The sequence below is a fragment of the Mesitornis unicolor genome, unplaced genomic scaffold (genome assembly GCF_000695765.1).
Source record: "Mesitornis unicolor isolate BGI_N332 unplaced genomic scaffold, ASM69576v1 scaffold24966, whole genome shotgun sequence".
Lineage (NCBI taxonomy): Eukaryota > Metazoa > Chordata > Aves > Mesitornithiformes > Mesitornithidae > Mesitornis > Mesitornis unicolor.
The window spans coordinates 5,778-29,007 of record NW_010190662.1 but is presented as its reverse complement, the minus strand read 5'-3'; the positions used below and the strand labels follow the sequence as shown (position 1 = coordinate 29,007).

Genomic DNA, 23,230 nt, shown 5'->3' with positions numbered 1-23,230 from the left:
AAGTGCGGGCTTTACCGCCACGGCCTGCGGCGAAGCCGCCTCCTGTCGTGAGGTCCCGCGGCGCGGCGGAGGGAGGGGGCGGGGGCATGAAGCAGCTCCCGCATCCTCCGCAGCCTCGAGAATTTCACAGCAGGCTCGAATGGGCGTGAAATTGTTTTAGGAGGGAGAACGAAAATGTATCCTGTGTCTGACAGCAAAGTGTACCCATCTCAAGGCAGATTCCTGGGCACGGACTCTTGCCCGTGATTCAGAGTTGGCTTTTCACGGCCAGTGTATCCCTGAATAGCGCAGAATATGTTGTGCATCCTCCAAGGCCACAGCTCCCATCGCTGAATTCTCCCATCAGTTGCATCGATATTAATGCCTCTCACAGTTCCTTGATAGCTCTTTTCCAGCGTTCATGACTGCTTTTGGCATCCCCTTCCCACTGTGACCATGGCTGTGCAGCCTTGTTCCTCTCTATCACTGACACCTACCATGACGTTTTCCATTATGTCGCCATGTTGGACTACCTTCCTCAGCTTTGCCTCCTATGCTCGCTGCCTTTCTGCATTTAGGTCCATCCCAAAGATTTACTTTCCATCAGAAGTTGGAAACAAATATGTATGTTAAACATGGTTAGCACTAATAAACTTCTTAGCGCGTGTCCTTTTCTGCGAGGTGATCACTGCTGTTGGATGTATTACAGCTTCTCCTGCCATGAGGTAAAGGCTTCAAGGTGTTCTCCAGTCCTTGCCCTGAAAAGTTACTGGATCAAGAATCAAAACCAGACTGGGAGGTGTATGGCCTAAAGTCAAAGAGATTGAGACAATGATGAACAGATGTATATGATATTTGTGGTTTGTTTTTGTATATGATTATGGATTAAGGGAAAAATAGGAGATTGTGAATTCATGCGAGTTAAGAAGTGGAGAGAGAGGAAGAAAAAAAGGGTAGGAAAAGTACAGAAAGCAATGGAAATATGCATTGAGGCACATCAGCAATCAGTAAATAGAAAATATCTGGAACTGGTGTTATATTTAGTTTGTTAAGCACTTGAGAAGTCTTAGTAACACAGACCTCAGCACTCCTCATACCCACTGGAAGTTTTCATCTCCTAAGGCTTTGCTGAGGAATGGGGAAAAGGCATGACAAATTTATATTGACTCTTGGATTGATTTCATAAATGGAGCCAGGAACAATACAGAAGTTCAGAGACCTCTAACAGTAGTGTGCGGTGTCAGGCTTTGTGTGTTTAAATGTTTGTCCACTAAATACTGCACCACCTGTGGAATGGTGTCACACGTGTTTGTCTCTCTTGCACTAATGACATCTTGAATATCAGAGCACTGCTGTTACTGCGGGTCTGATTTTGCCAGCAGAGGTATTGCTTAAGCATATTCCACAAGGCATCCATGTTTTCTGTTTTGGGAAGTGTCACAGGTTACAGATTTTATAGCTTTTGGATCTTTCAGTCAGGAGATGACATGCCATGGTAATCACCAAAGAAGGGTGGTTGAAGAATTTGGAAATAAGACAATGCGTAATAGGTTACTCTTGAATACAGCTGTTACAGGGATGACAAACAGATTGGGAACTCTATGTGCAGGTGTGTGTATGGCTAGAGTGCAATGAGATGAAAATAACCACCACAAACTAGCAGCTACTTAAAATGCATGCTGCAATGGATCATAAAAACAAACTGTAGGATATGACTATTTTTTCCCACTTTGCCAATAGTATTCAGAGATCCTATATAATGCTAACTCTGAATAAGCACCCTTTGGGACAGTCTTCTCCCTGAAGAGTTTGAGCCATATTTAGTCCTCAGTTACCAGTGGAAACCTTGGATAACGTCACTGCCTTACTGTGGATGTGCACTGATGTAATGGGGTAGAATCTGCCCCATGGTCATTATGGTAAGATGTTATGAGAGTATTCATTATCAGTTCAATGTTCAGCAATGTTTAAAGAGGACATTACAAACTTCTTACCATCAGTTCTTTTCATCTGTGTCAGGATGTAATCTCCTTTTTTACTGAGATATGACAATAAACATGTTTGCACATCTTGAATATTCACAGAAATAGGTAGTTTGTCGAGTAAAACCTTAGCAAGCAAAATGGAACATACTTTTTTTTATGTTGCTTGCAGCACTTGAAACAAAACACAGTACTCAGAGTTTTTAGACTAATGCAGGCAAAGGATTCAACATACTGCTTTCTTTTCTTCATTGTGTGGGGAAATAAAGAACTTCAAACATAATACTTTCTTTGTCGCTGTTTCTGTTCAACCAGAATGGAAGATTTTTAGAGGAAGAGACTAAAGACCAATAAAGGGGACACTAATTGCATTTTATCCCTAATACCAGGGCGGTTATGAGTTTGGTTTTTTTTTTAATTTTTGCATTCCAGTTTAACATATGAAATATGGTGTATAATTGTATAGTTTGTTAATAAAAGTGGAATCCTGGCTTCTGTGAGTTTGTTTAAACAATAGGCTCCTGAGTTGTTTGGCTGTTTTTCCAGGCGTTCCTATGTTTGAGTAATGTTGCTACATTCTCAGGGTTTAAGTGTTCATATGTGTTTATTTGTCCTCCACAAATAAATGTATTATATATCTTAACAAATTAGGCCAGTACATGCTACAGGAGATGGTTACTGATTGTCTTTGTCTTACTCCATCCTATGAAAAGCTGCTGTCACTGCTGGGTATGTGTATCTGCATGAAACTGCAGGTGCATTTGTCTTCACTGTTTTTTCCTACTGCTGTTGACAAGTCATTGAAGCAAGAAAAGAGGGAAAAAAAGAGACTTTCAGAAACAAAAGATTGGGAGAATATATAGTACAGAATTTAGCAAGAAGGTTCCTATAGGTAAGGCTGAACAAGTAATTGATGGAAGTTGTTTCTTGCCTGGAGGATCTGATTCCAAACCCTAAAATCTTGTGAGAGGATCAACTACCTGTCAAAGGCTATGCAGCTTTTAATGACCTGGATTAAAAATAATGAATCTTAGTTTGTGAACACAAACTGGTGGCATAGTGTATTCTCACTCTGCCACAAACAGTGAAAAATTTCAGAAAGCACACAGAGACCAGCATTTGGGACAGCTGGTGGCAATGTGTGCACTGTGAGGCATGTAGTTGCTCTGGCACACTCTGAAGAACTGATCCACTTTTCAGATGAGAGGGACCAATTGGAGCATGCCTGCTTTCCTCCTTGTCAACATATCCATAATTTCTTTCAAAACAAAAAACCCCAGGGCACATGGGATGATGAGATGAGTGAAGGGAATGTGGGCAGGTAGGTGTGGAAGCGCAATGGCAAGTCCAGAAGGTCCTCCTCTGGATGACTGGAAGACCAGGACTGCTTTGTATGTTGCAGATTGCACCTGGGCCTCCAGATAGAAATATCTTTTAAGTAACCATCAGCATATCTTAATACACCACTCCTAGAAGACACAGTACTGTATTAATGATACATTTTGAAATAGAAAGATAAATGATGAGTTATCTACTTAGATCTGAGTTTTCTCCTCAAAGCTGTCCTCTGTGGTGGGTAGATGTGTGTAAGGTTCCCATTGGCATGATGACAAGTGTCTGTCTTGTAAAAACACTTCTCTGAACTGGGGGAGGAGGCAGCACTTTGGTTTTATGTTTTGGGTTTATGGTGTGCTGAGTTAGTACCTTGTATTTTTCTGTCTTAATGGTGTTCCCAAAGCAGGACTCCTCTGCTGTCACCTAGCCAGAAGGAAAGGATCTGCACTTAGTAGTCTCTGCATGAGTACTCTGTCACCATTTATTAAATTTGGAGTTAAACCATTGGTAACAGTAGTCGAAACTACAGGGAAAAATCCTAGTATAGTCAGTTTTAGCATATTTTATCATATTGAAGGTTCGACTAGATAACCTTTAAGGGTCCCTTCCAAGTGAAACCATTCTGTGAATTTGTATGTTGGCTGTGCTGCTTTCTGGTTTGCTTAGGGAGCAGATGAAGAATTATCTGAAGGCTCGTGGTTTCTGGGTTGATCTTTGTCGCTGAGGAGAATAAAAGATCATTTAAAGGCACTAAAATGAACAGTCTTTCTTGGCATGACAATGCATTAATTGAAGTGCTGGCCAGTGCTCTTGTAGAAAATTAATGTGATATTTTAGTGTTACACCACTATAAAATTTCTGTTTGCAAATGAGAAAATCACCTGCTGGATATCAACTATTTTATAATATATATTTCTTTGTGTTTGTATTCTAGTCAGGGCAGTTCACAGAAGATATGATTCCTACAGTAGGCTTCAATATGAGAAAAATAACAAAAGGAAACGTTACCATAAAGGTAGGTGTGCATGTTTGAATTAATACAGAGTGAGTAACAGACAAAGGATTTCAATTTGGAATGTGAAAGCATAGGAAATTTCTTTTAAGATGATAGGATCATTTACCTGTTTTTCTATCTCAAGTAACTTTTTAAAAGCATGCAGTTGTATATTTGTGTTACAGTTACCTGCTTGATTTCCTTATATCCATGCCAGGCAGAAGCTTTGTTGCACTCTTTTGCATTAGATAGGTCGTAAAATTCTGAGATATTAAAGGAGCTGAGTGGACTCTTGAAGGTGCCTCCCTCTTCTGTTCTCTCTCTCAAAACTACGTGACATCTGCAGCTACTTCACTCCTAACTTACAGCCATACAGAAACAGAACATATAAGTCAGTTGTCAGGGAACCATCTCTTAGGCCTATAGAGAAATATAGGTGACGCCAGTTTGGTTGTGATTCATGCCATAGGCACCAAAACAGAGATAAATCATGCCAGTAGCCTTAAGGCTTTCTCCATTATTTGATTGTAAAAGCAGTCTGGTTGATTAGTCTAGATCGAATCCATAATTTCTATCTAAAATTAAGTGAAGAAAAGAAAGGTTTTTGCCTTTACCTTGACTTTTCCCTCCTTTTCCTTCATTTTCTCTTCTTTTTCCCTCAGTTCTAAAGATACTCTTTTTCCTCTGGTTTGGTAGGACTCCTAAACCTAGGGAGGATTTTCTGAAATGTCCTGTAATGTGAATATAAGCAGTTGTTAACTGTCTATCCATGTGCTCTAAACAGTGAGCGGGTAAAGGGTGGTAAAAGAGATACTTGACTTCTGTTGATTGGAAGTTATTAAAGCTGAATTAAAAACACCTAAACCTAAAATGGCCATAGGGTTATAGGCACTGTGACTGCCTGTCTGTTTCTGGTCTTGATATTTTTCTATAGTTTTTCAAAATTTCACATGACTGTAGGGCCTTCAGCTGTACATTTCACTTGTGTATCTACTCTGTTATAAGCTTGCAAAACAATCAATAGGTTCCTCTACAACTGCTTGTGTGTTTCAAGCCATTCTCTTGAAATCTATTGAAATGGAAAGTCCAGTTCCCCCAACTATTTCCGCTCATCACCCCAGCTCTCCCTCTCACATATACCCTGTTGACATTCATGTCAGGTTTGGCTGAAATAAAAACTCTTAACATTACCTATGATTTGGTCTGATTTCAATTTCTCAAGAAGCTTTGGCAGATCACCAGAAATAAATGGTGGTGTGTATCTTAAAAACAGGCCCACAGTAAAGACTGTAAAAGGCTTAAAGGGGAAAATGGAATAAAATGAAAAATGGAATAAAAGTAGAGTGGAGGAGAGTCATTATTGCCTTGGTAACCTCAACTTTGTGACTTTATGCGTGATCATTATGATAAGTACATGATCAGAGCCTACTTTGAGAGAGATTCTGACCTCTCTTATCACAAACCAGGTGAGCAAGAAGACAAATTATCATCATATAAGCATTTTTAATTAGTTCATTTCCTGAAAGGTAAATGATTGATAGAAGCCTAAACTATATTTTTTTTAGTGTAGATGGTGTGTGTGTGTTTGTGAGTTTAAAAAAATGAAACTGTCACATGATGAGCACTACAATACTCAGTGCAACATGGCCAAACTCGTCTTTGAAGTAAAAAGTGTGTCCTTCCAGGATGCAAAAGTTTCAGTAGAGATTTTTTTCAGTAGGGAATGTCTTTCTGTAGCCTTGAACAACCAGCTTTTGTGTCATAGTAGGAGAAAATGTCCAACGTAATGTTTTAAAATAAATTCAAATTATTATACTTTTATTATGTTTATTCTAATATACTGTAGCAATAAAAGCACATACTGCAAGAGTTACAGGAGCGAAACTTGAAATTTTTAGAGGATAACACCCTCAATCTGCACACATAACAGAAGCAGAAATTATTTTTCTCTTGGTTTCTTACTTTTTATAAATTCTTCAGGGCTGAATTGAGAGATGCTTGAATTGCTAACACCTGTGAGTGTGCAGTGGCTCTCATTTTACAGTTTATTCTTGAAGATCAAAATTGTCAGCATTGTCTTCATGGAATTCACTGTTAGTGGTGTGTCTGGCAAACCCTTCTATTCATGTGCAGCTGCCTACTGTAAATAAGTAGGAACTAATGGCATGACAATGAAATCCAGTTAAACTTTAGAGTTCATCTACTGGTAGTCAAGACTAGTATTACTGTACACAGTGGGCAACTCTCTGGAAACACACAGGGGTTTATATGGCGATATGAGTAAGCCTGCATCAGTTGGGCTTTATCTAGGGAAAATGTGGGTGACCGGAGTCAAAAACCTCTCAGCACTAATTCTTGCAGCCAACCCTGGATGTTTGGTATATTTTAGAGACCCAGGAATCAGAAAGACTAAAAGGTAACTGAACTGGTCTTTCAGGTGACAAAAGTAGCACCCTTGCACCCCTTTTCCATCAGCACCAGTGATCACGTGGCAAAGTGGTAGTCAGATCAGCCAACTCCTCTAGATGAAAGCAACATCTAAAAACACCAACAACCAGCCAACCCAAACCTGTCCCAGTGCTGGTTTCTCCCCAGTCAAATTACCTTGGTAGTGTTCTCCCCAAACAACTATGTGCATCAGAGCATGGAAAAGCAGGATACAGACACAGGCAAAATGATGCATTTCTGGGGCAGCCTGGATAGATTGACTTAGATAGCTGCATATCACCATATTTAGAGCACTGAATCTGAACAGGAAGAAAGCAGTCTCTCCATTTGGTGAGAAAAATGAAGTTTTCCTTCATTCTTCCACTCTAGTAGCTACAAACTTAAGCAGAACTAGTATAACCTGTTGCTAGAGGGCTACCAGAATTACGTGTTCAGTATACACACATAGACTCTGGATTCAGATACATCAGTGAAAATATTTTTTAAAAAATAAATGTTTAATGCTGTATTGTTAGGATTTATGAATGTTGGATGGTGTTAAGTTTTGTAGTCCTTATGATTAATTCATGATTCATATTAGTTATGAAAGAGAATTTATTGAGAAGTCAGTGGGCATTGATACCAGAACAGTCTGATTGATGTGCTAATTGTATAGATTTTCTCCCCCAAGATTCTGTTTATTATACACAAATGAACATGTACGCTAGCTGTGACAGCAAATCGAATAGTGTATTTACAGCAGGAACATCAGAGGTACTGCCTTAGAAGTGCAAATGCATCCTAAGGCTATCTCATGCTTTCTTGACCTCTTATACATCAACGGCAGATGTGAAGGAGAACAGGACCAGTGGCAAAATTGTGATTAGCATTGTGATACAAAGCAGCAGATGCAGACTCACAGGGAAAAGCTATTTGTTTCTGTTTAAGTGGTCAAACTGTCTGATGTTTTCACTTCTCTAGAGAGGTATTTTTTTCTTACTGTTCTTCCAGGCATGCAGGTGTTCTTTGTCCTCCTGCCCTTCCCTTCCCTTTCAGAAAATGGCATTTGTACTGAATCAGTACCTTCCGCTTGAGCTTTAGCAATGCTTCCCAATTTATCCAGGAGAGGATTCTATTTTAATTATTCCTAAACATCAGTTTCAGACAGTTTTCATCACACTTCCCTTGCTTTACCACTGATCAAAGAAGTCCACAAATGCTACAGTCAATTAAAAAGTTACTGCATTCAACCACAGTTCATAAATAATCCACAGGAATAGGAATTTCCTTTCAGTTCCCTTGTTTTCTGTCTTTTGAATAGAAACAATAAGGCCATGATTGACAGTCTATGTAGAGAAAGCATAAGGAGAGTTGGAGTGCTATACTGATGGTGCTACAGAATTGTCAGACATGGAAGAAAATGAGAAAGCTGTTGATGGTTCATTCAATTAGACAAACAAAAGTCATTTACAGGTAGAGTCTTCAAAATAAAGTATTTTTGGAGCCAGAGTAATTTAAGTAGGTGAAGGAAATTACTAATAAGTTTGTACTGGAGTTGTCTGCACAGATGATATTGCAAGATTGCGTTCATACAGGGAGGAGGTATGTGAGTTTCTGTGGAACTGTGCCTTGTTTTACACTTTGATCTCAAAAGTCATGTTATGTATCGTTATTACAGAGTTGTTAAGGGGATAATGCTGATGTTGTTAATGTGTTTTCAAAAATTATACTTGGTTTGGAAGCCAGTCTGCACAGCAATATAATTTATCTTAACCAGCTTTCATGGTCTCTCTGCTGCAACAGTGAAAGTAAGGTGTGTAGGGGAATATGGGTCTTACGTATAGATGCTTATTTCCTTAAAAGCCTGTCAAGATGAAGTACTTGTACATCACTATTCCTCCATCTAGGTAAGCTGATTGCTAGATAAAGTTTCCAAAATTACTTTTCTGTGAGAAGAATGGCATCATTTGTTGATAAATTGATGGCTGAAGAATGGTGAGGGGGGTGCCTCTTACTGGAATCCTTTGATGGGCTCTTTGCAGCCTAGTCAACAAGGATTCAGAGTGAAATTTTCTTCAACCTTTTTATCCCAGCAAAGCAGGTTACCTTTTTCATAGTAATATTATGATATCCAACTGTCAGCTATTATTAAAATTCCTGGATAAAGTGTTATTTTACTAAACCTGTGAAGTCCTTCAAACATGGCAGGAATGGTCTTCATGGTAGGCAGATAGGTCTTGCATCTGACCTTTTTCAAAGGTCTCAGGGGACACTGCAAAACAAAATCAATTAAACTCACTATAAAAGTGAGGCTGAGAAAACATCTGGGTCAAAAAGTCAAGTGAAAAAGTGGCATTCCAGAAGGCTAAGACTGATTGCCATGCACGAAGGAAGTCGCAACACCAAGTAGTAGGTGATACTAATGATTTATGTGGTTTTTGCCATATTTTGGGATAGGTCACTGAAAGGATGTACTATGCCAGCGCAGCATCACTGCCTAGTTTCTTGACTACAGTTATATCTCTGGATTCCATACAGTTCCAGGAGGCAACACGAACTGAGGAGCCCATGGTCTTCCTTCAGTTGCTTCTGATTTTGGCAGTGATTTCCAGAAGCCAGCAGATTTATTCTCATATTTAGTCTCTAATTCTAGAGTATAAAAGTATGGTCACAGGCATGCCTCTGTGTGTGAGTGTTCATCTGAGCCATACTGAAAGAAAAACACTGATCTACGCAAGCTGAAACATTTTGTAGGAAGATGCCAATTTCATGTGCTCTTTAAATGAAGTTGAGCTTGATCAGAAATGCAAAGCTATCAGCTTTAACAATGAATTGTTGGGTGTTGGTTTGTCAATATATTTAATAAAACCTGTCACCTGTTATTTAAAAAAAAGAGGAGGTAAAGAGGAAAGATTTAACAAGTATTTGAAATCTATGCAGGAACCTTTATGGATTTTGAGGTTGTGGTTGAGGTATTAAATTATAGGATGATTTCCAGCATCAAAATACCCAATATACTACAATTTAGGGATCTGTTAAAACGTTTTTGATGAAGTTCATAGTAAAACTGATGGCTGTCACTTTTTTCCTGACAAAAAAAAAATCTATGACTGAATTAATTTGAGGTTTTAATTTCAGGCAAGTTTTGTGGTTTTGACTGATGTGATTTTGATGGAATTTCTGTATTTTTGGATTAGCTCAATATGAATAATCTTTTTGTTCTGATGAGATTTACTGTTCAGGAAGCTAGACAGTAGCTAAAAAGTTTCTTTTAACAAACCAAATTTCGAAAGCATCAGCTGACATGCTCTAGGAATGGTTTTTAAATGATTGTGAAGCTCCACCTAATGAATCTTTGATATTCAGAGTGATGACCTTAGAATAGTCTCAGGTATAAAAAAGAAAGAGAGCAACACAGGGCATGCACACGAACAGGCAATGCAGCAGCTTCATTTTCCTTGTTCTTGCACTTCGTTTAAGCTTGCTGACTTACAACAGCACTGCCAGTAAGTTTTTGCACACCTCTAAATATTGCTGGGCCGTGAGCTCAGGGGACTGGAGATGCAGAGGTTGGGTTGCGGTCACCCCAGCTGTCACCACTAGAGGCCAGCGTCCTTCCACGGGAGCTGGAGGGTGAAGCAAAGCTTCTTGCTACTTGCTCTGATGTGGGCAGAGAGGGAGGAGGAGAAGAAAGAGGAGGAGGAGGAAGAGTATCTCGGCTCTGTGCATTCCTCTTCCAGCTTCCTTCATTGTAGCACTTCTCCCTCCTTTGGATAGCAGTTTCAAAGTCTCAAAACATCCTCATAGAAACAGAATCCTCTTGCTTTGTAATGCTTCACCCTGCTATTCAGCAGCAATTAAAAAACATAAAACCTGTCATGTCACTGTCTCGCATGTCATGCAGTAATACCAGCCTCTATATGTACTGGCTGTATAGCTCCAGCAGTGTTTTCGCAAGTACTGGCGATTCTGTATGGCTTGGGTCACTCTGAAAAGGCTGTGCCATATCTGGGCTGATTTCAGGACAAAGTGGTTGTTTTTAAAAAGAAGAAATTTTGTGGGATGTCCCAGTGATTCATGATAGTTGTATGTAAGGAAAGCTTTGTATGTTTCAAAAGGGCTGTGATGCACAGCAGGAAGTTCAGTTCTTAGCAATATACCCCAGGGATTGTTTTGTGTTTTCATTAGGGACCTGGATGATGGGACAGGGTGCTGATACTAAACCAGGAGGAGTGGCTGATAGAGCAGAGGGTTATGCTGCCATCCAGAGGGACCTTGACAGGCTGGAGAAATGGGCTGACAGGACCTGTATGAAGTTAAAGAAAGGAAAGTACAAAGTCCTGCATCTAAGAATCAACCCAGGCACCACTACAGACTGAGTGGCTGGAAAGCAGCTTTGCAGAAAAGGACCTGGGGGTCTTGGCTGACGATGTTGACCATTGGCAAGCTGTTTATCTTTGCAGCAGAGAGACCAGCGGCATCCTGAGCTGCATTAGAAAGATCTTTGAAAACAGGTCAAGAGAGGTCATCCCTCTCTTTTACTCAGCAGTGGTAAGGCCATACCTGGAGTACTGTGTCCAGTTCTGGGCTCTCCAGTACAGGAGGGATGTGGAGCTACTGTAGAGAGTCCAGTGAAGGGCCATGAAGACCATTAAGGGACTGGAGTATCTCTCATATGAGGAGATGCTGAGATAATCCGAGACTCTTGAGCCCAGAGAAGAGAAGACTCAGGGAGATTTCATCAATATAGTCAGAAGGTGTAGCCAAACTTTTCTCAGTGATGCCCAGTGACAGGACAAGTAGCAGTGGGCACAAACTGAAATATGAGAAATTCAATTTAAACCATAAGAAAAAGTGGTTTTACTGTGAGGGTGATTGAACATGGAAACAGGTTGACCAGGCAGGTTTGCAGTCTGTCCTTGTAGTAGTTTGCTCCTGCTTTGACCAGAGTGAGTTTGTACAATATCCAAAGGCCCCCCCCACTAGTCTAAGTGGTTCTGTGATTCTGTAAAAAGGACTTGAATTAGGGTTAAAGAGTGGCTCAGTATGGAGCATACTCAGAATTACTCAATAATCAATTAAGAAGGAAAAGTCTGAAAGCACTCTGGCATCTGATAATTGGGAAGAGAGGCCTTGGAGGCTGTATCTGCGCTGGGAGCAGGAGACAGGATCGTGCATTAGATAGGGACCTCTACAGTGGTTGGGACAGACACATGGGGCCAGAAGCCAGTGTCCTGAGTCAGAACAGGCAGTGTTGAATGTCTTTCCAGTCATTCAGAGTAACTGCTGGGACTCCTAAAAATGAAGATTAAGAGTTGATCTCAAGGAGTGATCTAAACCAAACTTGTGCTCTGAGTTGAATCAGATATTTACCCAAATACCTTAGGTAATTGTTTCTCAAAATTTGTTCTTCCGTGAAGAAGGTTCAACAATATCCCTTGTTTTGTACAATGTTCTTTCACCCTAAGTGTTAGAAAGCTTTTTTGCTCATACCTGACATGAGTTGCTGTCATCTTCAATTGAGCTGCTTTTTCTTCTCTTCTGTATCTGGCAGCCTTTTCCTGGGAAACATTATAGTTTAGCTGTATATCCGCTGTTAAGGTGTAATCTCCTGTCTCTCCCAGTTCACAACCAGACTATACTTTTTACCTGTATATTAAATACTAGGGTAAAAAATTAGGTAATGTACAAAACGTGCAAAGCTCATGTGAGAAAACTTCTTTAACACTAAGACCCCTTTCCTTCCCGAGTGCCTCTTGTGTTGTCACAGTTTTGTCCGTTCAGTCATTTATAGTGGAAATGGTCTGGGGCAGAGATTTGTGTTTTGAGTAAGGTAGTTCACTCTGTCATTGGCTATTCAATATAACAAAGAGTATTAGAAAGTTACTACTAGCACTATTTTAATTTCATAGGCAAAAAGGTGAGGATTTATTTTATTTAATGCATTTATTTTCTCCCTACTTCAAATAATTAGAGCTTAATATATTGACGTAAACTGGGTTCCCAAGCACTATTAAAAACACCTAGTCTATCTTGTGTCCTTCATGGTGTACTTTAATGAATAGCTATAAGCCTCATTAGGAAAACTGACTGGAAATGACTTATTTTTCCATTGTTTCAAGGTGACTTTCTCCTAATGAGAATAATACTTGTTCTGCAGTGCACTTTAATATAGTATAGAAATAGCATATCATCAAACAAGGACAAACCCAGTATTTCTTTATCATATATTTATTTTGTGATTAGTCCAGGCTACTTAATCTTGAAGATTTTTCTGGATACCAGGAATAATCACTGTCAGTCTCCAGAAATCTATTACTACTGGCCTTCCCTGTCCTCTTCGCATTCGTTCTTCTCTGATCTACAGAGAAAATAATTTGGTTTCTTTTTCCAGATACACAGATGTGCACCAGATGGTTACTGATAGTTTCAAGGTCCTGATGAGTTACTGGAATAATTAGTGTTAGTGTGAGGTTTGTCATCTAGCTATAGTACTAAACTATGTACTCATCTCTTTCAAGCGTTTAAAATAAAAGGTTTATTTTATTAAGTCTTTTGAAACAGCGCTTCAAATGTCAGTGCAGATAATAATTGATATCTGTTCCATGGTCAGAAGTTCTCAACTCTCTTAAAAGTGTAAAATTCTTATCTTATAAAGGAGATCAAAGGCAATCTACATTTAGGTGATATACGATATATATATATCCCCCCATTATATATGTGTGTGTATATATATAATGCCAGGAGGGACAGTGAGGTATCAATCAGGGAATTATTTTAATGGTTAATTGGGAAATATTTCTTTCTAAAATATGAACATAGGATGTTGAAAATGATAGAGAAATTGACATATAACTATGATTTATGGATTGTGGAATTAAAAATACAGTCCACATTAGTAGAAAAAGGCACTATCCCCAGGGTCTGTTGAGTCTCACTGTTTTGTGCAATTCTTTGTTGCCACAGCAGGTTTAATATGTTTGATATAAAGTATAAATATGAAAACAACTCTTAAGAAAAATTGCTTCTCTGTATGTTACTTCCAAATTTAGTTTGTGCTGTAATGAATATGCCTCCTAGATCTGATACACAGTACCTATTGTTTTGCCAGTTAAATTTGATTAAAATAAGGAATAATTACTTCTCTTTGTCTTTGACATAGGAAGAAATCCATTCCTTTTATTTTTCGGTGTTCATCACTATTTTAATAGATGTGTCACTTGTAACACAACTGTCCTTGGATGAAACTGCAACAGCTGCATCATCACACAGCCCTTGCCTGCATGATTTAGATCCTTTCCTTGGTATTTTGATCATGAAAACAGTTTTGAAACAAGATTATTGTTATCCACCAAAAAATACTGAATTTTTGCAAGCAAAGCAGAATAAGTAACTCCTGTACAGAATAATAATGCACTAGCCTTTTAATAATAAGCAATACAGCAGGATTGCTGGACACTAATAGCAAGCATAAGTATTTGCAGGATTGGAGCTTTATAAAATCCCAAGCAGAATGTGAGCTTCCTTTCCTTAAGATTCACTGATTAATCGCTTCAGGCCTACCCTACACTAGTTTCCTTGCTGGTTCTGATCAGTTAATCCGTGTGTCTTTTAAAGCACATTTGATGAACAAATGGTGAGCTATGGAGATATTGGAGCTGCCTAGAATATATAATCCTTTACACAGGCATAATCTTCTCTCTGACCAATTCTTTGTTTACTTAATATCCATCTTTATCCTGCTGAAGGCCTGATGCATTCCTAACTCAGGTCTCCCTAGCTCCATAAAAAATGCAACTTCATAACTGTTTCCATACAGTGATTCTGTTCCTTCTGGGTTTTAGACTGTGTATGTGCAAAATGCGCTTTGGTATCTGAGTAAGACTTTTCTTGCAGTGAGTGGGAAAGGGTTGAGTTCTCCAAATGGAGATTTGGAGCTGTTAGTATCATGGGAGTGACTTGTCCTCTGAATGTGCCTGTCCACTCTATTGGCTGGAAGGGGCTGAGAAGACCAGCCTCTAGAGGAAGGTCACTTAAAAAACTGCCTACATTTAGGCATTGTCAATACAGCCTGCATGCTGCATGTAAGAGCTCTTCTGTTCTGTTCTGTGTAGTTCAAAAAAGTTTTGGGGTTGGGCTGTTCTTGCCTTTTCCAGGTTTGGGACATTGGAGGGCAGCCAAGGTTTCGAAGCATGTGGGAGCGTTATTGCCGAGGAGTCAATGCAGTTGTGTAAGTGTTCTTGTGTATGCCCATAGAAAATTTATTTTTAATTATATATTATTAATATAGATATGCTTTCCTTCCTGTCAAACTCCGTCACGTAAGAAGACCCAGCTTTATAAAAGTAGTGTGTTTTACACATCCAGCAACCCAGGTATATAAGAAATTGCATGTTCCAGGCCATTTTTTTCCCCATAGCCCATATTTATTTCTGTATCTTCCTGTATTAGTAAATGCAGAGCTTCTACAACTCAGGGCAGTTTTAATGCTGTTGTCAGTGTGAACGCATTTGTCACATTTCAGATGTTTTAATGCAACTTTCTACACATAATGGACAATACCATAAATAACTATATTCTCATTGCAGTTACATGGTGGATGCAGCAGACTTGGAAAAAGTAGAAGCCTCAAAGAATGAGCTACACAGTTTAATAGATAAGCCACAATTGCATGGAATTCCAGTAAGTATTTTGATTATTATTCTTACCTTAATGTAGACAGTGTAGCCTAAATCCTCATGAACTGGTTCGTCTAGACTCTTGAAAATACTATCTTAAATATGTTGCAGCCTTGATACATTCAGCGCCCCTACAAAAATTATTGTTTGACATTTTTTCAGAGGTCTCAGCATCTTATCAGTGCTGCAGTGTAATCTAAAGGTCAGAATAGATTTGGAAAAAAATCATTTTCACATGTGGCATTATCCAACAGTAATTGCTTCCAGTCAATCCCCTTGTTGGCTGGGTTTGAACCAGTGACCCAGGTATGTTTCTGGCAGTATATTAAGGCACGTGAGAGTTGTCTTTCTGAAAGTTGACAGACACTAACATCAAAGAGTGTCCTCTGCTTCCAGAGATTGTGGAGAAGCTTGACTTTTTCTGTGTTCTGACTTCTGATTTTTCTTGACTTCGTAGTTTTTTAAACTAGGCTAAAGGAAAAAATGCAAATATGCATCTGTTCTCCATTAGGAAGTGTCAGAGAATAGTATATTCTGCAGAAAATCCAGTGAGGAATTATGGACCTAGAGCCTAATGTAGTTTAATTAGTTGTAATCTGCCAATTTAGAGCTAGTACAAATTAATCAAGTTAGCATTGATCTTTAATGCTGAAATCAGCAAGCAAGAGTTCATACCTTTGATCATAAGAAAGAAAACAAGGGTACATACAAATCAGGAAGAAGTTACCCATAACTTGATGGCTCTTGTTTGGCCCCTTTTTATGGAAGCAAATATTTGGACACTTGGTCAGTGCAAGTAATTGAAGTCATCTGAAAATGTGTAGACAGCCAATATGAAAACATCGTGAGAATAAAATTCTCACACATCTGTTCCAAAGGAGAATTTTTCAAGTGACTCCCCATCTTTTTTTTAAGATTTGTTGTTACTGTTGCATATCTATATGTTACATATTGAAGAAATCTTACAGAACTCTACAGTCACGCTATTCGTGGTGAGTGATTTTGTCCTTTGTACTGTCTTCACGTCCTGTTTTACTTCACACTTTTCCTTCCTGAAATTATAGGTCTCTCATATCTTCAGAAGTATTTAATTAAGTCCCTTTCCTTTTATATGTTATAATATCACATTCCAGTTGTCCAGCCTGACCAGCAGAGTAATTTCCACGGTTCAGTAATGTATTTTTTACTTAATTTTAGTTCACAGGTAGTAACTAGTATTGAACTTCCTTCAAGTTATTGTGCTCAGGCTTTGACACTATAGATTTTAAGGTAGCTTTATTAATCTGAGACTGCAAGTAACGAGTTTTAATGTGTTCCAGATTCATGAGAAATAATGGGGCAGTCTTGATTCAGAATTGTGGCACATCTGGAAAACAATAATGCAATCATAATTAGAAAAACCTTCCATTGCTTACTTTATCTTAGAATATGCTCGATCCGTTTGTCTGACCTTAATTTATACTTGAAGCCTTAAGCCTTAAGTGTTGCATAGGAACTCTTTGAGTTCCAGCATCTATTCAGTAAATTTTCTGCATTTCTCAGGCTTAATTCCTAATGGCTGCCTTTCTGATTTCTGTCTTAGATGCTCAAAGTGGAGGGAGAGAAATCAGTTATTTGGCTGGTGCTTGGGTGACAGGTGGTTTGGATGCTTGGCAGTGTGTCAATGTTAAGAAGCAGGGGAACAAAACTATAGAAGGAATCATGTCTGGGTCTTGAGGACACAGCCTCTACTGCTGGGGCTCAACTTTTGATTAACATTAGTTTGGTCCTGTGAATTGAATGTTCATTGGTGCCTTGAGTGCACCTGGTGCACACTTTCCTCCAGGTTTAGTTGCATACAATCTGACAGCATCGCATAATGCCGTCCAGAATGGAGAGATTAACTTCCAGAGGAGACTTCTGATACTGATACACCCAGAAATAATTGGATCCAGTTTTCAGAGGGTGTACTCCAGCATCTGACCCTGGCTAGGAGCAGGATTTCCATGACCCTCCCACAATCATTGGTCATTTTGAATCTGTCTGCTATTGCGTTTCAAATACTTAGCTGCAAGATCCAAAATGATGCCAACAAATGGTTAAAGACAAAAATAAACTTTTATTGCTCCTCGATTTAACATGAATATGAATGATTTCTTTCAGGTGTTAGTCCTTGGAAATAAAAGAGACCTCCCAGGTGCACTGGATGAAAAGCAGTTAATTGAGAAACTGTAAGTAGCTGGCCTCTGTAAAAAGCTGAGACACTGTGAAATTTGATATGTAAGAGAAAATTGTTAGTAGTATATGGCAATAACCAGCTATAACAGATTCCATTTTACATTCTCCGATACTCCACTTCAAGCTCTGCTGGCAGTTGAAATAGCAATCTAGGCTGATAACTGACTGCAGTAGATTTGATCCTCTCTTGATTTTTGTTTCGGTTGTATAAAGTTGTTTCAGATGGTCCTGTTTTCCCACCACTGAAAATACAACTGCTATAGATAGTAACAAGCTCACTTACACTTTTCAGTGTGGCAGTTTTTGTAGTGGCAGTTAAATGCTTGAATGACAGTAGAACAGAACAATTCCAAACTACTGACTGTAAAATTAAGCAATTCAAACATTTTTGACATGTATCCAGAGCTTATGGATTACTGAAACTAACTTAAATTGGTGCATTGTTAGAGTAGTTGTAAAGGAAATATATAATTTTGTAAAAATAGCCAGTATAGCACTAATTTTGCAGAATAGGCTTCTATGTCTCAAATCACATAATTTTAATCAGTGGGAAGAGAAGTGTCAGTATAGATGGATGGTCCAAAGAGTAAGCAACTAAACTGAGACATAGGAAACACAGAACAACTGAGGTTGGAAGGAAGCTCTCGAGGTCATCTTGTCCACCCACCTACTCAAGCAGAGTCACCTGGAGCTGATTGCCCTGGACCATGTCCAGACGGCTTTTTAATATCTCCAAGGATGGAGACTCTGCAACCTCTCTGGACAACCTGTGTTAGTGCTTGGTCACCGTCAGAGGGAAAAAGTGTTTCTTTATGTTCAGAAGGGGTCTCCTGTGTTTCAGTTTGCGCCCATGGCCTATTGTCCTGTCACCAGACTCCATCTTCTTTGCAGCCTCCCTTCAGATATTTGTACACATCAATAGGATTCTCCCTGAGCCTTCTCTTCTTGAGGTTAAACAGTCGCAGCTCTCTCAGCCTTTCCTCATATGTGAGATGCTTCAGTCCCTTAATGATTTTAGTGGCCCTTCACTGTGCTCTCCACTAGCTTCACATTCCTCTTGTACTGAGGAGTCCAGAATTGGACTCGGCACTCCTTACCACTGCTGTGTAGAGGGGAAGGATCACTTCTCTCGACCTGCTGGCAGCACTCCTCCTGATGCAGCCCAGGATACCGTTAACCTTTTTTACCACATTGCCAAATTGTGTTCAACTTGGCATCCTTTTCTGTAGAGCTGCTTTCCCAGACAGTTGGCCTCCTAACATATACTGGTGACTGAAGTTGCTTCTTCCCAGAGGAGGGACTTTGCACTTCCCCGTGTTGAACTGCATGAGGTTCCTGTCAGCACATTTCTTCAGCCTGTGCAGGTCCTTCTGGATGGCAATGTAACTCTGGTGTATCAGCCACTCTGCTCAGTTTGTGTCATCAGCAAATAGGCTGAGTCTCCAGATCACTGACGAAGACGTTGAACAGGATTGAACCCAGTACCCTGGGGTACACTGGCCTCTAACTACCCTTCGTGCCACTGATTGCCACTCTCTGGACCCAGTTGTTCAACCAGTTTTCAGTCTACCTCACTGTCTGCTCGTCCAGCCCATACTTCCTCAGCTTGTCTATGAGGATATTATGGGAGACAGTGTCAAAACCTTACTGAAGTCAAAGTACACAATATCCACTGTGCTCCCCTCATTTACCAGGCTGTAGATTTCAATGTAGAAGGTTATTGAGTTGATCAAGCATGATTTCCCCTTTGTAAATCCGTGCTGATGACTACTGATCACCACCTTTGTCATATGCCTGAAAATGGTTTCCAGGATTAGTTGCCTCATCATGTTCTCAGGGATCAAGGTGAAGCTGACTGACATGTAGTTTCCTGGGTCCTCTTTCCTGTTCTTTCTGAAGATAAGCAACATGTCCTTTCTTTCACTCTTCAGACACATCTCCTAGTCACCATGATTGTTCGAAGGTTACAGAGAGCAGCCTAACAGTGCCATCAGCCAGCTCCCTCATCACTTGTAGGTGCATCCCTCCAGGGCCCATGGACTTCTCTATGTCCAGTTTGCTTATGTATTCTCTGACCTGATCCTCTTCCATCAAGGCTGAAACTTCCTTTCTCCAGACTTTTCCCCCTGGTCTCTGGGATTCCTGAAGGCTAATCTTGCTAACAAAGGTAGTCATAGAACGAGGGAGAATGGTTTTAAACTGGAAGAGAGTAGATTTAAACTAGATATTAGGAAGAAATTCTTCACTGTGAGGTTGCTGAGACACTGGCACAGGTTGCCCAGGGTAGCTGTGGATGCCCCCTCCCTGGAAGTGTTCAAGGCCAGGTTGGACAGGGCTTTGGGCAAGCCTGGTCTGGTGGGAGGTGTCCCTGCCCATGGCAGGAGGGGTTGGCCTGGGTGAGCTTTAAGGTTCATTCCAACCTAAACCGTTCTGTGATTTTATGATTCTATGAAAGGCAGCATTCAGTACTGCCTTTTCCATGTCCTGTGTAACCAGGCCCCCTGTTTCATTCAGCAGTGGGCCCACATTTTCTCTTGTCTTTCATTTGTCGCTTCCATACCCCTTCTCATTGCCTTTGACATCCCTCACAAGATCCAATTTCAGGTGGACTTTGGCTATCCTAGCTGTGTCTCTGCATGCTTGAACAATGATTCTGTGTTTCTCCCAGGTTACCTGTCCCTGCTACCACCTTTTTTCCGCTTTTTATCCTGCTGTTTTGTGACTGGGTTTTGCCAGGAGCTCATCGTTCATTCACTTACTCCTCCTGGCTTTTTTTCTGGACTCGTTAGAAACAGTAGTTAATTAAGAATCAGTTTCTTCATAAATATAGAGGCATCCTTTCAGTAGGAATCAGATCTGATATATTTAAGTATGATATAATAAATATCCTAAAGATTAATTATGTGATCATTTGAAGCTGTTACTTGATTATAAGAGTTACTAGAGAGAAGAACTCTGAATTCTAAGTGAAAAGAGTAAAAGGTGAATGCTAAGACATGGTTATGTTGCTTGCCACTACAAAACGTTATTTTCAGCTCATGGATTTCTGTGGTTTTATTATTCACTATTACACTGACTTAATGAGGAATTTCAATTTTTGTGAAATGAATTTATAACCTTGTAATCTTTACAGTTTAAGGAATGTGGGCTTTTTTGTGTGCAGTAGCATATTTTTAAAAATTTGTGTCTGAGGATACAATTGAATCCACTGAGTAGAAAGCAGAAAACGTGTAATTTAATGAAAATTTCTGTTGTCAGTTTTTGTGGAGTTATAACACTACTTATTTTATTATTTTTTTTCTGTAGAAACCTTTCAGCTATTCAAGACAGAGAAATCTGTTGCTATTCTATTTCCTGTAAAGAGAAGGATAACATTGGTAAGCTTTATTTTCTTGCGGCATCATCAGTGTATACCTTGCACTTTGCATCAGATGTTAACAATGCTAACGAGATTTGAATGTGTAACTCCAATATATAATGGAAAATCTCAGTTTACTTTGAAAGATTTTGTTGCAAATATTGCATGCAATTTGTTTTATGCATGTGTTTGTTTTAAAATAGATTTAAGTATAATTTAAAAGGCACTTGTAAAATTATTTAGTTAGATGAGAAGTTAAGAAATTAATTTGACAGGGGCCTTGGAAAAGCATATTTAAAATGCAAAGTAATTGAATCACAAAAACTTACTTTTGAAAAAATAGTAACTGGATATGAAGACCTTCCAATTATTAGTTGATACTTTAAAAATTTTGACACCTGGGCATCAGAGAGCTGGGGAAGATTTCAGCTGTGTGCAGAGATGTGTTAGGCAGCGAGGTCTTCTCTTGGATTTGGTGTACACCGTTTGGGTATGCTGGTTTGAATGAGATGAGACCCAGGTTTGCTGCAGCTTGGGGTGCAACAGGTGTCTCTGAATGAGGCGCATACACAACATAGTCAGGATTATCTGTCTGCATAAGTGAAGGGCAGTGCAAAAGTGACTGAAGTTTTAGAAATGCAGTGCTTGATTCTCATCACATTGGCAAGGTTGCAGTGAAGGATGTCAGTAGTGGTATTGTGACTAGAAACTGGTAAAACCAACATAGTTTCTGAAAGGATCCTGGAGGAAATAGGTTTTGATTGTGGTACATTTATATGGATGGCCTGGAGGAGAAAAGCATGCAAAAAAAGCATGCTGAAATTTGCAAATGGGAAAATAACAAAAAGAGTAATAGTTAATGCAGAACTGTAGATCGCTTACTTATGGAAGGTCCTGGGAGTAGTGATGAAAAAGACTCAAATCCTAACTGAGAATCAGTCAAGTATCTTCCAGTATAACACTGTGCCTCGAAAGGCTAACCTGGTTCCTGAATATTTCCCCAAAGAAATAACAAATGGGGGCAGACTTGTGTATGTTACGTGTGTTTGGAACTGTGCAGGCATTGCTAGAGCACTGTATGCTGTATTTTGAGGAGGAGCTTGAGAAACTGAAAAGATGTTGGGCAAGAAGCTAAGGAGGTCAAAGGACTGGAAAATATAATTTATAATGAAAAGCTATAATGAAAACATATTTAGCTTTTAAAGTGAGGAAACTAGTAAGCTGTTAAGGAGAAGACCAGTAGCTGTATTCTTCCTCTGCAATTTTGATTTATGTCAATACAGTTGAATGACATGACAGTCTTTTTCCAGTGCAGACTGCTGCCCAGCTAACTGGTTTCATCAGGAAGTGTAGGTGTAAGGCTGCCAGTTTGTGTGCCCTGAGAGACCCTGGAAGATGGGTGTATAGTTATTAGCTTTGTTTTAGATGCCGTGGGATGCTTTTGTCTGCAGTCTAAGTGCCTAAGCTGGATTTCCAGGATATTCACGGAGTGCTGTCTTAAATTTAGGACAGATGTGGCAACAAATTTAAATCTGAGGGCTAGAGCTATTGGCGCCTCCTGAAGTTCTTCCTACCTCCCTGACAGATGTTACTGCCTTGAGGCAGTAACATCTGATCTGCTCATGAATCAGTTTGTGAACTGCTGCAGTTTTCAGCCCAATGCATTAGATTGTATCAGGAGGGGTACCAATTTCAGCTATCAAATTTCAGTCCAGTGTTGCATGTCTTTCAGAGACCTTGGACTCCTACAACCTACCTAAATGACTTCTTAATGCTCTGTCAGATGTTTGCCCTTCCCTTTCCTTCCGGTCATGTATTTCTGGCTTTGTCTGACACTGCATTTCATGCCAGTCTGGATTTTACTGTTCATTTTATGGTCATGTTAAATCCTTGCCTTTCCAACAGCTCCTCATCTGTGGCTTAGAGAACTTGATGTCAGTCATCATATTTCAAGAATACACAATGTACATAATTTAAAAACAAATAAAAAACATCAGGGGGGAAAAAAAAGCCCTCCCTGAGGCTTTAAGTACTAAATTTTTAATTAAGTGGAAATGAGAGCCTGTGGTTTCTGGTTTTTGTTTGTTTGTTTGTTTGTTTTAATTTATATTAACCTGCTGGTTTTTGTTGTCCTTTCACACTTTGCAAACAGGCTGCTGAGTTTTTCATTTTGTTTTATCTGTCCTGGCAGACATAACATTACAATGGCTTATTCAGCACTCCAAATCAAGACACTGTTGAAGGAAACTTTTGCTGAAGA

General features: G+C 39.5%; 1 protein-coding gene across 1 annotated transcript; it reads left to right on the top strand.

Annotated features, from left to right (window-relative positions):
• Positions 1–1,886: 1,886 nt before the first annotated feature.
• Positions 1,887–23,211, top strand: LOC104542239 (ADP-ribosylation factor-like protein 8B). The gene is made up of 7 exons (XM_010186477.1): positions 1,887–1,898; positions 4,231–4,311; positions 14,874–14,947; positions 15,306–15,399; positions 17,538–17,605; positions 20,919–20,989; positions 23,162–23,211. The coding sequence occupies exons 1-7, from the start codon at positions 1,887–1,889 to the stop codon at positions 23,209–23,211; spliced, it is 450 nt and encodes a 149-aa protein (XP_010184779.1).
• Positions 23,212–23,230: the final 19 nt, after the last annotated feature.